The following is a 17,826-nucleotide window of genomic DNA, read 5'->3' on the forward strand; positions in this document are numbered from 1 at the left end:
CATATCTGGAGAACATCACCTTCTGATTAAAAAAAATCATAATATTGTCCAATGAAATACATGAAAAAAACCAGCCTTTTCTCTCATTCAGTTTTGGTTTTCCTCCCCTTATTTCTCCTTCTAGTTTCTTTTCTTCCTCCACTCCACCCTCCACTCATTCCAGTTCAGAAGGGTTCGGTCCGTTTCCCACTTCGCTCGCTCTAGACCTTAGAGATAACAGAAATAAAGTCAGAGAGGGTTTCATACCTCATACGTTCACAGATCTGTGTGTGCTGAAGGGAGGCGTATGAAGGTGGAGAGCTACAGCTAAGACTTGAGGTGTCAAGGGGATTTTATCTTGGAAATCTGAACAGACAGGAGGTTTATTTTCATGGTTCTGCTGAATCTGATCATTTTTAAACTTACAGCAGAATGAAGAAAACAATCTTGACAGCCAGTGGAAGTTAAAGAAGACATTCTGAACAAGTCCCTTGTTTGGTGCACATTAAAGTTTGAACCTGGAGTCCACCCACCCACACACTGTGAAACAAGACTACAGTCAGTTTTCTGTGCGCTGCCTGAGTCAGAAAACATGGGATAAAACAAGCTGTTCTGAATCTACTCTGCTTCTGACGTTAAGTACAGAGACTTTAGAATTGCCCCGCACCCTCATCTGAGACTGTCCAATCACAGCGCTGGACCCGTGTTAAGAGCACTGAATAAAAACAAGAAAACGAGAACTCAGAAGAAAGTACTGGGTGAAAACTGCTAAAAACCAGAACTGAACAGCGAGCGGCTCATTATCATTTAAAAGGAACAGGTGCTGAAAGCGTGTGTTCGGAACAGAGCTGTTTACGTGGGGTGAACGCTACTGTTGGGTGGGGGGGGATGTCTTCTTTAATGGAATTTCACAGTGACAATTTGTGAGGATTTAATGGCATTCAGCCACAAGATATCAGTGAGGTTATGTGCTGGTGTTGATGATCAGTTCTGAATTCAGTGGTGTCTAGACACATTTGGAAAGTAGTGTAAATGTTACCTGTAATGAATGACTGGAAAATCCGGTCAATCAGCTTATGACTTTCTGACACCAATTCCCAAGAGTCTGGAAAAAAACAAAGCAACAGGAGCCATTATATCCATCTAGACTTCAACTCATTTTCTACAATTTAACAAAGAGAAAATCAAATAATGCCAGACAAAATTATGAAAAGCAGATCAGCCATAACATTAATGCCACCTCCTTGTTTCTACACTCACTGTCCTTTCTCTGAGCTCCACTACAATTACAGACTGTGGTCCATCTGTTGCTCTGGAGACACAGTTACCCCCATTTCACCTTTTTCATTAATCGTCAGGACCCCCACAGAGCAGGTATGATATCATACACACCCATACATCAGCCATAACACTAAAAATACCCCCGTTTCTACAGTATGTTTTGGGTGGTGGATCATTCTCAGTGCTGCAGTGACAATGATGTGGTGGTGGTGTGTTAGTGTGTGTTGTGCTGATGGGAGTGGATCAGACACAGCAGTGCTGCTGGAGTTTTTAAAGCCCTCAGTGTCTGGATTGAGAATGGTCCACAGACCAAAAACATCCAGCCGACAGCGTCCTGTGTCACTGATGAAGAACTAGAGGACGACCAACACACACTGTGCAGCGACAGATGAGCTACTGTCTCTGACTTTACATCTACAACGTGGACCAACGAGGGAGGAGTGTCTCAGAGTGAACAGTGAGTGGACGCAGGGTTTAAGAACTCCAGCAGCACCAATTCTTCTGAAAGAATCCACTATAAATGTAAAAACAAGGAAGTGGCTGTAATCATATTGCTGAGATATCTACATTCCTTGGGGAATAGCACATGTCTTTGGGATAAGAGAGTTTTTAACCCTCACATCTTTTTGGCATAATCCTGTGGTCGAGATGTAAACACAGTGATGGAAAGAGTTCTGGCTCTAGAGAAACTGAACAGTTGACAGTGGAGGTGAATAGAACCAGACGTCTTCCTCTAAAAGCTCCTCACAGAAAGTGAAAACAGTAAATGGGGGACACACGACTGATGTCTGACCATAGTTTGTGTGACCAAAGGTTGTGGTGTTTTAACCCAATCTTGGTGGAGAGGGAAATGCAGGAAGCTCTTTAGAGGGTGAAGGTCACTGCTGGAGGTGCAGAGGATGTACAATGCAGGGTGTGTGTTGGAGACATGGAGAAAACGTTAGGTTCCATTTACCACCACTCCTTCACATCTACACACACTCCATCACTGTGTTACAGCTCACACACTGGATGATGGAGTACAATTGTTTACTGTAAGTGTGTGTGTGTTATGAAGATGATAATATTATTTGAGTGTTGTGAACCTGTCTTTACCTTTGATCTCATAGAGGTGTTTCAGTTCTCCATCCCGTGGCGGTGGTGTGTGTAACACTGTGCTGATACACACAGCCTGAGAGTACGCCATAATCTCATCATGAACTGAAGCATCTGCTCCCAGACACACACACACACTCCCTACAAAGCACATCAAGACTTAACACACACACACTGTAGAGGACTGTAAACACAAACACAAATCTGCAATTTCCATTAGGATCAATAAAGGAAAAGATTAATAAACACTTCGGATACCACACAAGTGCCTAGCAACCATCTGGAACACAACAGCAACTGTAACAACACCTGGAATATTATAACCACCAATTACCAAACACATTGTGACCTGGAACATTATAGCAACCACCTAGTAATGCCCTAGCAACCATCTGGGAGGCTACACTAACTGTAGCAGCTGCCTAGCAAGCACCTGGTATACCATAAATTGCCTAGCAACAACAAGGGATATCATACCACTGCCTAGCAACAGCCTGGGATACCTTAATAATAGAAGCAAAAACCCACCGACACATGGGATACCATACCAACACCCTAGTAACTACTTAGGATTAAATAGCAACTTTCTGGCAACAATCTAGCAACATGAAATACAATAAGACCGCAGAGCAATACCCTGTATCAAAACTGTAGCAAACACGTGGGGGCTATACAACTTCCCAGCAAAATCCTAGCAACCACCTGGGACACCATATCAATAATCTATAATCTGGTAATAATTTACTCCAGTGAATAAATGTTTTTAATTGCAGTGTTTACACAGGTCAGAAATATTGCAATTCCTTATGTTCCCCAGTTTTGTGAGTGTGTGTGTGTGTGTGTGTGTGTGTGTGTTGTTACCGTTCTGTATTCCGATCAGATAATCTTTAGTGTTGTTCTTCAAAGCCAGCTGCAGCTCCTGAGGACTATTAAACACCAGGAGGAGATTAATGAGTGCTGCGCATACTAATCAAACCCCCGGAATTAACATTAAAAAAGCAAACTTACTTTTTAATAACGTCTCCCAGACACACTCCCAGTCTGACCGGCACATTCTGTTTAAACTCTGGACACAGATCATCAGCAAAAACAACGTCAGAATTTGAATAATGCATTCAACAAGTGACTTGTACGTTTCAATGTAAGCCTGCACAGCAATGTTTACATTAATGTAATTTTAGACATTTAGTATTGGTCACGGAATAAATGTATGAGAGTTGTTGACCGTCTCCTGCAGAGCTACTGTTTTGCAGATACAAGGTTTTACAGCATAAGTATATACTCATGCACCTTGAGCAGGATTTCTCTTTTGGAAACACCCACCTTATATCTCCAATCTGCCGGTGTGTGATAAGTGTGTATTTAAAACATACCCAGAAACACCGGCTCTCTCTGATTGGCTTGTGCAGGACTCAGAATCTGCCTGTTATGCAGAAACTGATGGAGTAGGATCGAAAGGCGAGCTTCATTCAGCGTTTCCATGACGACAGATCTCACTGCCTTGTAGTTGGCGAAGAGGTGGAGAGCGGTGAACAGGAAGAAGAGGAGGAATGTTAACCTGAAGAGAACAAACAAAAGGAGCTTGTATATTATATTTATTTGGCTTTAGGGAAGGCCTTCAGGGAAGGTGGTGCAGCAGGTAGTGTCTCTGTCACAGCTCCAGGGACCTGGAGGTTGTGGGTTCGAGTCCCACTCTGGGTGACTGTCTGTGAGGAATGTGGTATGTTCTCCCTGTGTCCATGTGGGTTTCCTCCGGGTGCTCCGGTTACCTCCCACGGTCCAAAAACACACGTTGGTAGGTCGATTGGTGACTCAAAAGTGTCCATAGGTGTGAGTGTGTGTCGCCCTGTGAAGGACTGGAGCCCCTGTCTATGTCTTACATGGGATTATTGGTGACGAGTGGAATGAGGACGAGACTGACCAGCAGTCCAGCCAGATTCACCAGAGTCTCCTGAGAGAGAGAGAGGAAACAGAAGAAAGCACAAAATCAGTGCAGGAAAATTAACACCATCACCTCTCCTCACTGTACTAACTCCTGTTTAAAGACATAAGAAAAAACACAGCAGTCTAATCTCATCACATTTCCACAATTTCTAAATACACACCAGTGTTAATTTGGCACCTACTGTTGAAAGGTCTGAAATAAAATGCTGCAGCGTCAGAGTATGGTCAAATCCAATCACAAAGCAGCATTGTAGTGCCACCTTGCTGCCCAGATAAGCCAAATCTAAGTTAATCAGTGTTGTCATGTCAGTGAACATCCCTGACCTGACTCCCGTCTTTGGCAGAAATGTCCGCCATGTTATTCCTCCTGGCCTGGTGAACAGTTAAGGCGGCTCTAGTGGCTCCTCCAGCCACGCCCACTATAGACTAGACAGATAAGACAGACCATATCAGAGACAGAAATGCAGAACCTCTACTATATACAGACCACTAGGTGTCAGTATAACAGCAGTGACATAAAAGTAGCTATAGGTTGTATTTGTGTTGTTTGTTTTTTTTTTTCTTTCTCTCTTTTCATTAATATTAGTAAACCATCATTAAATAAGTGATAAATCACAATAGGCAAAAAAACAATGCTGCACAAGCCCTAAACTTAGAATTGTTTGTAACATCACAAATTCAATGAGGTGTTTTTAGTTTTGTTTGAAAATATGGACTAGTGCTAAATGAATGGTGTGTTTTAAGATTTGTACATGGTTTATAACAGAGATTAAATTCATATTTCTAAACACAGAGGAACACTGGGTGTAGTGGTGTATTACGACCCTTTAATTTTCTTGTGTGTGTCACAGTTTGTAAACGATACCTTGAATATTCCAGCGACGCAAACAATTAAAGTGAAGAAAGGAGGAAAATGAGGCGCCAAAATCTCCATAAACATCGCAATGTCGTTCAGAATATCTGCGAAAAGCCTGAAAAACATTCGACAAGATTTAACATGTAAGCTCTGTAGCTCTGTGGTCCCTGAACAAATTTATTATCCACAGAGTGTGTCACACACATGGAGTTTAAATTAGGATTAGAATAAAATCTCTGACACTTTCAAACTACTAGGTGTCAGTATAAGGGCTGTTTCATAACACAAAAAGAAGAATCAGTGGAGAGATGACTGAATGAGTGTGTGAGAGTGATGAATGAGTGAGTATGGGTGTGTATGTAAAGTATGTGTACGTAGTGAATGTGAGTGAGTGATTGAGTATTTATGAGAGTGATTGAGTGTGTGTGTGTGTGTGTGTGTGTGTGCGTGTGCGCGTGTATGTGTATGAGTGAGTGAATATGGGTGAGTGTGGGATGAAACGTGTGAGCTCCTGGAGAATCCGTTCTTTTCACTCTACCTCCACTTCTTGGCCTCAGAATCCAACTTGCTCCTGAAAAGTAGGCCACACCCATAAAGTAAAAACCTACAGAAATAATTAACAACGTTGCTCAGAGATCAGATCTGATCTGAATATCAAACAGACGAGAGCCTCACCCCTTCATCCAGGCGAAAAGGATCCGTCCCAACATCCCTGTCCCATCTGAGACAGAAAAACCAACATCAGTGTGATGACAGAAATCCCTCCCTGAATAAAGCCACCCACCATCACTAGCTAATGGCCTCAAAGAAGAGGATTTATTACTCATAGAGGCATCTCTGCAAATATAACACACACACACAGACACACACACAACAAATGCAAAACAGTGGCATTCCAGATGTGTTACAGCTGTGAATACCTGTATAAGTCTAGTATACACTTTACTAAAACAATTGCGTTTTAGTTAAAATATCACTGAACCCAATTACCATATCCACCTCCTGATTGGCCTATAACTTATGTTTGCAATGAAGACCTATTTCAGCAACGGTTCCACTGTGTGAGGGACCCATGCTACAGAGCATACACCAGCATGTTGAGTCAAGGAGTATAACGCGATTTTCCATGTAATAAATAATCAATGTCTTAAACATGACTTGCTACTTCTTGATGGTAAAAACAACTGCTCCGGAACACAGTGCAGCCCATACAGATGTCTCAAGTGCGGTTAAACTACACACACACACACCTTTGAGTATCCAGGTGACTGTAGCTGCAGCCACGGTGGCTTGCTGATTCCCGACTCCAATGCCCCTGAGAGACGCTTGAGTGGCCAGAGTCCCGGAGAGAGAGCTGGAGAAGGCCTTAAACAGAGGAGCAACAAGAGGAGGATTCAGCTTAAAACTGTATCTGTAAATCAAATGCTCTGACAAGTAAATGACAACCCACAGAGGTGTGTACGCGATAGACCTGTCATAATAATCCCGTTATTGACTTATGGTACAATATATGGACATTAACTCAATAAATCGCCCACTGCATTTACATAAGAATAAACGTCACCAGGGCTTTAGCCTCTTGCTCTGGCTCTGTTCTGTTCTGAGGCTGTTGTGTAAATTTGTTTGAAAACAGTTATATTATTTTATTTATGTTTTTATTTTAACCAGTCCAGGTAGGTCCAGAACCAACCCGGAGCGCAAGGCAGGAATGCACCCTGGAGGGGGCGCCAGTCCTTCATAGGGCGACTTACTATGGACACTTTTGAGTCAGTTCACCAGTTCACTTACTGATGTGTGTTTTTGGACCATGGGAGGAAACCCACGCAGACACGGGGAGAACACACCAAACTCCTCACAGACAGTCACCCAGAGCGGGACTCGAACCCACAACCTCCAGGTCCCTGGAGCTGTGACAGAGACACTACCTGCTGCGCTACTGTGCTGTCCCTATGCTCTGGTTTATTTATTTTTTAAATATATTTAAATATTTTCTTATATTTCAATTCCAATGTCTGACTATTCCTAATAACTACATTCACTGCTCTTTTAAAGAACTGTAATTGTGGAATAAAATAGACTTAAGATGACAATAATACAGTTTATTGCAACTGTTTCTTGGACAATGTATTGACCACAAAAAATGGCTACTGTATCAGACCTACATGTGACATCACAGCCAGGGGGAGTCACTAAGGGGCAGAAAGACTGAGTGAGGGGCAGCATCAGTGTGAATGCAGTGAAAACACACAAATGGAGAAGAGCTGTATTGGTTAATCATTAAAACATTCCATTAAAAATTATGGTTCCCCAATGGTCTTTGAATAATTGCAGTGGTTCTACAGAGAACAATTCATTTACAGGATTTTTCTGCAGTGTGATATGTCTCCACAGGCCAATGCTTGTCAAATCTTTTTTAAAATGCTCCTAAATAGCACCAAAAATGTTTCTTCTGCTACTACAGCCTTTACATGACAGAGCCTTGTTTTTGGTGATGTATAGAACCATTTCAAAAAGGTGCTATAGGACCATATACGTATATATTTTCCTGGATCTGAAGAACCCTTTGCAAATGGATTCCAAGTGCTCATGGATCTAAACAGAACCAGTGTCCTGACAGAAGAACACTTAAAGAACCATCTTTTTTAAGGGTTTAGTGAACACAGTCCATTGTCTTGCCAGTGAGTCTGACAGAAGGGGTATGTCCCAGTTGGACAGTGATGTCTATATGGATAAACATGGTTAAATATCAATATCAATATATGTAAGTAAATCAACCTTCTATGGAAAATGTCCTATAAAATGTGTTCTCTGGACACTGACCTGCAGTGTGTCCCACAGCTGATAGTGGAGATAATCCTCACTGACGCTCTCGGGGTAACCCTGCGGCAGGAACACACTCTGGAGACAGAACACAGATTTGTGTGAACATGTACAACTCCACACGCTGCCCTTTACAATACAGCCCTCATACACACCCATACATCAGCCATAACACTAAAAATACCCCCCTGTTTCTACAGTATGTTTTGGGTGGTGGATCATTCTCAGCCCTGCAGTGACAATGACATGGTGGTGGTGTGTTAGTGTGTGTTGTGCTGGTGTGAGTGGATCAGACACTGTAGTGATGCTGAAGGTTTTAAAGCCCTCAGTGTCTGGACTGAGAATAGTCCACCGACTAAAAACATCCAGCCGACAGCGCCGTGTCACTGATGAAGGACTAGAAGACGGCTGACGTACACTGTACAGTGACAGATGAGCTACTGTCTCTGACTTTACATCTACAAGGTGGACCAACGAGGGAGGAGTGTCTCACGGAGTGTTTAAAAACTCCAGCAGCACTGCTGTGTCTCAAAAAATGGATGAGTGTAAAAACAAGGAGATAGTTTTAATGAAATGGCTGATAGTCTCAAAGCAATGTAGATATATCTCGCACTTTGAAAGCTGCGGTGATGGAACTACTTGGTCTCTCTCTGTCTTCTCCCACTCTCTCTCTCTTCAGCCCTCCACTCTTCACCTGATATCTCCATGTCTCCTGAGAAAAGATGTCACGAAAATATAGGACCACAACATACACTCAACATTCACTCTTAAAATATTTTCACAATACATGACATGTACCAGGATGTTAGATCCTCCTTTTCAACAAAGACTGGAATGCTAGAAGTACCATGCTATTCATTTACTCGTTGTCTGTAACCGCTTATCCAGTTCAGGGTCGCGGTGGGTCCAGAGCCTACCTGGACAGGGCGCCAGTCCTTCACAGGGCAGTACCATATTATGGAAACTTGAAAAGGAGAAAAAAAAAATACCAAAGGGGACCTCTAACCTTGAATTATGTTCAGTTTCTGTAGGTTGTGAGGTGTTCCCTCGCTTAAGAGCAAGGACACCCTGTTATTCCTGGTTAGTTTCCCTTCACCAGAGGTTTCAGATTTACTCTAGGAGTCTAGATCTTTGATAGTGCAGCTCATACAGAGGTTCACATCGGAAACTGGTTTGCTGATCACAAAGTCACTGACTAAAGTTAAGCCGACTAAACATTCTCCAAAAGAGGACGCCATTCATTGCTCATAGAGAGTAACACTGAAAACTGAACTATTCTGGAGAAATAACTATTATTCATTCATTCATTATCTGTAAGCGCTTATCCAATTCAGGGTCGTGGTGGGTCCAGAGCCTACCTAGAATCATTGGGTGCAAGGCAGGTAATACACCCTGGAGGGGGCGCTCCTTCAAAGGGCAACGCAGACACACAAACACACACACATTCTCTCACACACTCACGTACAGTTTGGAGTCACCAATCCACCTATCAACGTGTGTTTTTGGGCTGTGGGAGGAAACTGGAGCACCCGGAGGAAACCCACGCAGACACGGGGAGAACACACCAACTCCTCACAGACAGTCACCGGAGCGGGAATCGAACCCACAACCTCCCTGGAGCTGTGTGACTGCGACACTACCTGCTGCACCACCGTGCCGCCAAATAACGATTAGCACAATAATTCAACAACATAAGGTGATGTCATTTAATTTCATGCATCCCTTTGATGTAAAAAGTAAATTCAAAGTGTAAGTTATTTCAGTGTGAGAGTTATGACAGTAATATTAATCACATTATTTCTCAGTCATACCTGGGAGCCAAACTTCTCTGTTGCAATCAGCCCTTCAGTGGCGTCCATCTCCTGGTTCTCGCCTGTGGAAACCAAACACGCTGTTGTAGACTCATCAATACCTTTGTGTTTTAACACAGCTGAACAAACAGCAGTATTTAAGTGATCAGTCATTTTCTGCACTGTTTTACATTATGAAAGGAGGTCTCTGAGGCTGGGGGTCCAAATTTTAGCCTGTCTAGCATGTGTGTAACAAACACAGTGTTAAACATATGGATTCAGACAGCCTTATTTTCTTACATCACACACCTAGGTAACCAATCCAATCAAATCGCAGGCTGAATGAAGGCGTATGAAGGCGTAGAGTTACAGATATAACACATTAAAGGCATTCAAGGACTTTTATCTTGAGAAATCTTCTACATAACTCTGGATAGAGAGGAAATTGTGTGTGTTAATAAATGAAACTTTTAACTGGAACTTTTAACAGAGGATTAACATAGAAAAACAGAGATAATCTGGGATAAGACAAACGAGTCTTTAGTCCTTTAGTGTGAATTTTTACTTTAAAAGCACAATCACACACGAAACCATTCACTGTAATTAGAAAATTTTAAACGGTTTTTGGAGTCTGTGTATTTAAAAAAGCTCTGCTCTGATTCACATTTTACTGCTGTTTCCGTCGAAAAATCTCATTAAACCAGCTCGCCTGCCACTACTGTCTGCGCAGAAGCATTCGCACTTTGCACACATGCTCCATTTAATTCACAAAGGCTGTGTTAAACGCAGATATATTTGACTGACACATTTAAACACTCACCTTTCTGCTGCTTCCTCACTACTGTTTACCACCAGCGCCACGTCATCCCCACCGTGCTTTCTGATTGGTCAATAGCTTCAGTAAGGGAGGTGGGACTTTAAGGAGCCAATCATAGGACAGTATAGAAATGAGAGACCGTTTTTTTATGTAGGTTGTAGTGCAGTTTCCAGATACGCGTAAAATAGCAAAAAAAAAAAAAAAAGAATTTACAATATCCAAACCCAAACATAAGCAATGATAATAAAAAATACTTGGAGCACAAATAAAATATTAAATATACACTGATGCACTGGTTTAAGAAGCAATAAAATTTCGTCTTTAAAGAAATTCAGCATTAAATACCTTAAGCTGCAGCGTGTAAGACGTGTTTGTTAAAGCAATATTAGGTCAGATTTAGTATTTTTGCTTCTTGGCGCCCCCTACATATGCAAAGCATTTAATGTAATTCCCTTTTACAGGGCTATACTGAAATCAAGGGTGGGAGGTCATCCCCTATCCTCCCACAAAAGATACATAGTGCAGTTTCTGCAGTGTTGAGGCTGTAGTAGCAGCGACAGAGGCTCTATTCTCAATATTAAATCTCAGTAAATATTACAAACATTGTACCCCTGGGTTGATGCCAATAGAGATGTTGCTTGTAGATGATGAGCTTTACTGTTAATGAAAAGACATTAATGGAGGCTAAAACAGACGGAGCGCCAAGATGTGTGTTCTTGTGTGTGTAGCTAAGATATTCAGGACCAAAACAAACTGGTTCTAGTGCCACAATGTCTTCTTCTTTTTTCTAATATCAGTCAAAACCCAGTGCAGTTTCTGCCGTTTTCAGCGCTCCAAAGTAGGACCCACGGAAAACAGAACAGAGCAAATCTCAGGGAGAAATCACTGACCATCACCAGAAGTTTAGGGCTGAGGGATTTTATTCCCCATGCTATTATATGTCATTAAAATGTCATATTAGGAAACTGATAAGCTCCACATGAAGCTTTGTTGATGGGTGGAGGTCACTGATGAAGTTGGGGAGGAAATTAAATGCTGAATTTGTGTTGTAGAAAAGGAGACGCCTGTTTCCATTAACCACCACTGGAAGGAAATTCAGTTTTTACAATCACCCCTTCACACCAGTGCACACTCTCTCTCTCTCTCTCTCTCTCTCTCTCTCTCTCTCTCTCTCTCTCTCTCTACAACTCATACACTAGATTATGTGGGAACTAATTCAACTTTGGGAGCCAGACGTGCAGATCCCTACACATAAACACCAAACAGTTGTAAACTTAAACTGAAACAGCAGAGGGCGCCCCGATCTCTCTCATTTACTAACACTGCTCTCTATAAATAAAATAGACTTAATCTCAACAGCTGTGACGTCAGAAACTATTTGTAGGCTGAGTTTGGTGAAGTTTTTCAGAGAGGGAAATGAGACTGATGGAGTTCAGGGTGAATTCCAGAGAGAGGCATGAATCAACCCTCAGCAGAAACAATCCTCAGTGCTTCAAACAAAGTCTGTAATAATACCCTAATAACGGGGTGGTGGAGGGGGAGTGTGAGAGAAAGAGAGGCAGAGAAATACTTATATTTGTATGATTATATAAAATAAGGTGCATCTTGTTTATGAAAAGCTTATTATTACTATTATTGCTGTTGTTGTTATTAATATCATGGTTATTATTTGAGATCGTCATCGTTGCCCTATTTGGTCTTAAATTCTACTGTGCTCACTCATATATGGAATACACACACAAGCTCTTCTGTATAATGGACACAAGCTTGTGTGTGTTTGTTTGTGTAAAAAAAATCAGTGCTGTGTTACTCAGCCTTCAGGAATGCAGGAGACTGTAAAGGAGGAACCAGAACAAGAAAATAAAGGTGGGTGTGGGAGGGGCTGAATGGGCTGGGTGAGAGAGAGAGAGAGAGAGAGAGAGAGCAGGATGGTGAAATACCTGTAGAGAGAGAGAGAGAGAGAGAGAGAAAAAAAAAATTAGGGCGAGAGACCTAGAGGTACGTACGTAAGTACGTAAGAAAGTAGGTGCAGTGAGACGAGGGGTGTGTGTGTGTGAGTGTGTGTGTGTGTGGGAGTGTTTCACTCCGTCATTACAGCAGCTCAGGTCCAGAGGTGTGTTTTCTCATACACACAAACACGCTCTCAGGTTGAAGATTAGCAGCAAGAACACTGAAGAGCACTGAAGTAAAAAGACAAGAAGATATAAAGAGAAAGAAAAAAGAGAAGGAAGTGAAAGAAGTGTCTTCTTCGTCAGCTCTTCACACATTTCATCACTGAAATATCCCAGATCCTCTTCTTGAACAAGAAGTGGAAAGCTTCGGGGACTTCTGACACCTCCATAGCTTCGTCTCTCCGACTCAGCCTCCAGCCTGTCTTAGTTAAACCTCAGGTATCATATAAAGAAACCAAGGATTTAGTGATCCAACAAACCCAACAGAGAACTTCAGAAGTCCCTTCAACTCCTCTGTTTCTGGAGGCAAGAGACTAAGGAATTTTAACCTCACAAGTCTGGACCAGTTGGTGAGGGCTGGTGAGATACATACCTGATTTTCTGTCTCACTGCATATAGTGTGTGTCGGTATTTCAGTGCTGTAACTGTATGTAGGAGTAAACGGCTGTGGCTGTTGTGTGTCAGTATTTCAGTGTTGTAACTGTATGTAGGATTAAAGAGCTGTAGTTGGTGTGTGTCAGTATTTTAGTGCTGTAGCTGTATGTAGGATTAAACAGCTGTAGTTGGTGTGTGTCAATATTTCAGTGCTGTAATTGTATCTATGAGTAAATGGCTGTAGATGGTGTGCGTCAGTATTTCAGTGCTGTAACTATATGTATGAGTAAATGGCTGTAGATGGTGTGTGTCAGTATTTCAGTGCTGTAACTGTATGTAGGAGTAAATGGCTGAAGAAAATGCAAAACCTGATATTAATCATGATTAGTAATTTAAAAATCTGACCCTCATAATAAATAAATGTATAAGAGTTGCTATTTAAATATGATTATTAATCATAGTCAATTTTCATCATTAATCTGTTTCACTTCTTGCATGTGTATCGTGAAGCATTCTGGCTGAAATATCCAGTCTGCTTAAATCTAGACTTTAAGAAATTAAGGTCAGGACTTTTCCAGAGAAACACCTTCAGACACTGATAAGCTCTCAAAACATGGGGTTGTTATCAAAATATTTTTATAGGCTTCTGGTCCGAGCTGTGTGGCCGGTTTCTATGTATCGGGGTTAAAAAAGAGATTAAATCTAAGTTGAAACAATTGTATATCAGTGTGTTTTCTCATGCATCGGGTTTAAACCAGGTCTGCAAGCTGTGAGCATAGATAAAATCTAACTAACACTTAAAGGCCAGATTCTCAGATTTAGGTTAAGTCTAAAACAAGCTAAAACTCCTTTTTTTTCTTATATATTTCTCTCTCTATGTTTCTTTGTTGATCGGGTGGCCCTTCCTCGCTCCTCAATGCTAGACAACATAGGCTTCCTTTTCTAATATAACAGACGTGAGTGGTTAATAGTCTCCTGCAAGTGTGTTGAGCACAATGATACTGTGTTACATTGAGAAGACACAGTAGTGTTGTGGATTGGAGGAGACCTACACAAACAACACTGAGGAGAAAAATAGGTTCTAATCAAGGACATGAATTTGGGCACCACTATATTATAACATTATAAAACATCACTGTCCAAAGCAAGGTTTCCACTAGACGTTTGAGCAATGCTGTGAGGATATGATGGCATTCAGCCACATAAACTTTACTGAGAACTGATGAAGATGCTAGAGAATTAGTAATGGATCACATAATCCATTTTAAACTCCACAGCACAAAAAAACACAGACAGACAGACAGATAGATAGATAGATAGATAGATAGATACATAGATAGGAGAGAGAGACAGAGAGAGAAAGAGAGAGAGAGAGAGAGAGAGAATTATAGCCTATTGTATTAGCGTCGACACCATAATCACAGTGTGACTCTCTGTGGTTCTTCCAGTCTGTCAGCCTTTTTTACCGCTCTCTCGCTCGCTCTCTCGCTCTCTCTCCCCCCCAAATACACACACACACACACACACACACATACACAGAGAGCCCAGGAGCTTCTTTATCATCAGGAAAATCCCTGGCACACTTTAAAAGAAACCCTCTGTGTCCTCAGAAAAAAACCCAACACAAAGCTTCACTGCAGCTACTCACCACACCCAATACCAAGTGTGGATTAAAGCAGTATAGAGCCCACAGCACTGAGCTGAGGAGCAGTGGAACTTTATTCTCTGGAGAATAACAGTGTAGGTACAATGCAGTAAACGTAATAATAATGCACTGACCCTGTAGTAATAATGTAGTGAGTGTGTGGTAAGTTTAGTGAGTGCTTTTCAAAATGAATACAGATTTTAAAAAACTATGTAAATACAAAATTAATAGACAAGACAGAAACAAAAACAAATGCAAACCAAAAAGGTGTAGGCATTAGATTATTGAGCCTATTGTTTTTATTGAGCTAATTAACAAGACTTTTACTTCTGTATTTAGACGACACAAAACAACAAAAGGAAAATCTACATTCCACACATTTTTGTTTGTTTTTGTTTTTAATGATTATTCTTGTTTTTTTTAAGTATTTTCCACCTAACTTTTGATTTTTTTAAAAAAACTTGCAAAGTGAGCTACACATTTTTAGTTCCTTATCAAAACCCTTCCACAAACTTACACACACCTTTGATAGATATACATCTGCTCTTTATATTTGTCCTCGCGCTAGTTTTTGTAAAACATACCTTTTCCTAAATTCTCATTTGCTCTCTTTAATTTTAAACTGATCAGTTGGGAAGTAAATTGTATTGTGCTATGAACATTATTTGTGCAGTATTAAAGTTAACTAGATCACCGAATTTTTAAAGCATTTTTAAAAAAAATTTTAAAGCATGTTTAAAATAGTTTGTTGGTGGGTTCATAAACATCCTCTTGATTTACAATTCTTATAGATTTCTTTTGTAGCATGAAACTTGCTACCAATGCAGTATTTTAATGGCACTCCTCATTGTTTTCCCATTCATACAGAAGTGTGTCAATCACTGAGAACCTGATAAACACCTCTGAAACACGCTAGAGATGTGTGACTCACATGATGGATGTGACCCTGAAAGTGGCCTTATGCATTCCTCTACTGGTCAGCGCCACAAGAACAGCGACTACAGGGTCCTGGCCATCAGCAGCATCATCTGTGGACTTTCCTGCATCGGAATCCTGTCTCTCATTAACTCTGTCAAGGTAAACTGTAGACACACACACACTACAGTAAATAATCACCCTGTATCCAGAGCAAACTACAAACAAAACAACACTGTGATCCAGTTGGAATTATAATAAATGTTACACCTCTTTGCGCTCATTGTTTATAGAGCACGTACACACTCACCCTGAAACAGACACTTGCAACACATTTCTGAAGGTTCACAAGGACAATTCAGACAAGAAACACGAGCCCTTACTCATCCGAGAGGTGCTGATTCATTAAACTCTCATATGCTGTGGAAACCAGTGGAGACTTGAGCGCAGATGATGAAACAGTTTACATATCATTTCCACTGTGTGTAATTCACACAGGTGTTTCAGTAGTGAGCCAGTGATAAGATAGAGTTCAAAGGCTTGTGAGCCAATGGCTGTGCTCATAGGTGGAGTGGTGAGTGTGCTGCGTCCCCTACTGACCAAGTTAAGTGTACTTAAACTGAGGGTAAAAGTGAGAGTGGGGGAAATAAACAGTGGAGTAAAGGGAGCGTGCTGATTGGTAGGGGACAGTAGAATGGCATGATAGATGCATGTGATTGACTGTTGCCCCATCCGCTGTGTTTAGGGTGAAGTTTGTGGGCGGAGTCAGTCTGCAGGGTGCGTTTATATCAGTGCAAAAGACTTGTGGTTTGGAGAATGACCAAAACATTATAACCATCGCAGTGTGGCTGACTTTTCTACGGCTCAAACATCAACTTCAAGAACTGACCATTCGCTCACTTCCAGATATACACCACCCCCCAACAACAGGAGGCACTGTAACCAGCTCATCCTCTCTGTGCTTTTTACCTTGTGGCAGATGTGTGTATAATGTCCTCTGTTTAACCTCTGTTCTCTTCTCTAGGCTCGAGCAATAAACAAAGGCCAGCTGAGGGTAGACGGAGAAAAGACAGGGAAGAAATACTCAAAAAAAGCTCGGAATTATGGGATATTAGCCATCGTCTTATGGCTGGTCCTGCTGGCCCTGCTCCCTCTGCTCCTCGGACTGTTGTCTTACATCCTGACCTTTATAGACTGAGCAAAACCAATGAGAACCCTGGCCAGAAGGATTGGAATTCCGCTGTGGATACTGCACTGTTGCATTGGAGACTGTTTCCAGACAGATGTGAAGTGTGTAGTCAGTAAACTGTGAAGCTGAAACAGGTGGATGCCTCTGTCCGCAAACGCAGAATAGCAACCAACTTTCTGTCTGAGTTCATATTATCACCTCCCGGAAACAGACTCTGTGTTGGATTAAGGGCCAGGAAATCTCTGAACTTGAGTGGACTTACAATGCTTTCCACACACTCAGTACTCCACAAACTACTAAGCACATTACTAACACCATATTTCTGCCATATTTTTTATCAATATCGATGGGGGCAGCCATGGCCTGATGGTTTGGGAACTGGGTGTGTAACAAGTTGCTGGTTCAATCCCCAGAGCCGGCAGGTCATGACTGAAGTGCCCTTGAGCAAGACACCTAACCCCCAACTGCTCCCTGGGCGCTGTGGCTAGAGCTGCCTATCGCTCCAGGCATGTGCTCACTGCCCCCTAGTGTTCACTAGTGTGTGTGTAAATGTGTGTTTCACTGCATGGATTGGGTTACAGGTGGAGAACAAATTCCTGTGTGCAAGCACAGTGGCCAGTAGAGTGATTCAATTTAATAAATGATTAAATTAAATTATATGAAACAATATTCTCTATAATTCAGGCTGTCTTGATGGCAGTTACTTTTCTGTATGGGCCCAAGTGAAGTGTTTTAAACAAGCCCTCTTCAGAAGCAGAACTGGCCCAGAATTAATTGAAATGCAGAATATCAGTGTAAATTGAAACCAAACTAATTTTCACAATGCTTAAAATGTCAAAAAAAAAAAACATGTAAAACATTACTGATTATTTCTATATATAGATTACACTGTCATTGTAAACATAAAAATATATATATTACTCAGTGTCCAGCACTTGTGATCCCTCAT

At 41.5% G+C, this 17,826-nt stretch overlaps 2 protein-coding genes across 7 annotated transcripts; one reads left to right on the forward strand and one right to left on the reverse strand.

Annotated features, from left to right (window-relative positions):
• Positions 1-10,664, reverse strand: rusf1 (RUS family member 1). Of its 5 annotated transcripts, none has more exons than XM_066642435.1 (16): positions 10,586-10,664; positions 9,787-9,848; positions 8,589-8,687; positions 7,976-8,053; positions 6,406-6,520; positions 5,831-5,876; positions 5,694-5,726; positions 5,165-5,270; positions 4,624-4,725; positions 4,236-4,306; positions 3,729-3,913; positions 3,364-3,421; positions 3,217-3,281; positions 2,356-2,496; positions 1,019-1,084; positions 1-206 (listed from the first exon to the last, which is right to left on the reverse strand). In XM_066642435.1, the coding sequence occupies exons 2-16, from the start codon at positions 9,832-9,834 to the stop codon at positions 121-123; spliced, it is 1,299 nt and encodes a 432-aa protein (XP_066498532.1). In that variant the 5' UTR covers positions 9,835-9,848; positions 10,586-10,664; the 3' UTR covers positions 1-120. The 5 variants fall into 5 exon arrangements, with proteins under 5 accessions (XP_066498532.1, XP_066498530.1, XP_066498531.1 ...); XM_066642433.1 differs by having other exon boundaries at positions 5,694-5,759; XM_066642434.1 differs by lacking the exon at positions 10,586-10,664 and adding an exon at positions 10,075-10,194 and having other exon boundaries at positions 5,694-5,759.
• A 1,994-nt stretch (positions 10,665-12,658) lies between these two features.
• On the forward strand, positions 12,659-17,800 carry LOC136664575 (transmembrane protein 265-like). Of its 2 annotated transcripts, none has more exons than XM_066641829.1 (3): positions 12,659-13,103; positions 15,641-15,850; positions 16,713-17,800. In XM_066641829.1, the coding sequence occupies exons 2-3, from the start codon at positions 15,692-15,694 to the stop codon at positions 16,884-16,886; spliced, it is 333 nt and encodes a 110-aa protein (XP_066497926.1). In that variant the 5' UTR covers positions 12,659-13,103; positions 15,641-15,691; the 3' UTR covers positions 16,887-17,800. The 2 variants fall into 2 exon arrangements, with proteins under 2 accessions (XP_066497926.1, XP_066497925.1); XM_066641828.1 differs by having other exon boundaries at positions 12,661-13,113; positions 16,713-17,799.
• Positions 17,801-17,826: the final 26 nt, after the last annotated feature.

This window comes from Hoplias malabaricus, chromosome 13 (assembly GCF_029633855.1).
Source record: "Hoplias malabaricus isolate fHopMal1 chromosome 13, fHopMal1.hap1, whole genome shotgun sequence".
NCBI classification, from domain to species: domain Eukaryota; kingdom Metazoa; phylum Chordata; class Actinopteri; order Characiformes; family Erythrinidae; genus Hoplias; species Hoplias malabaricus.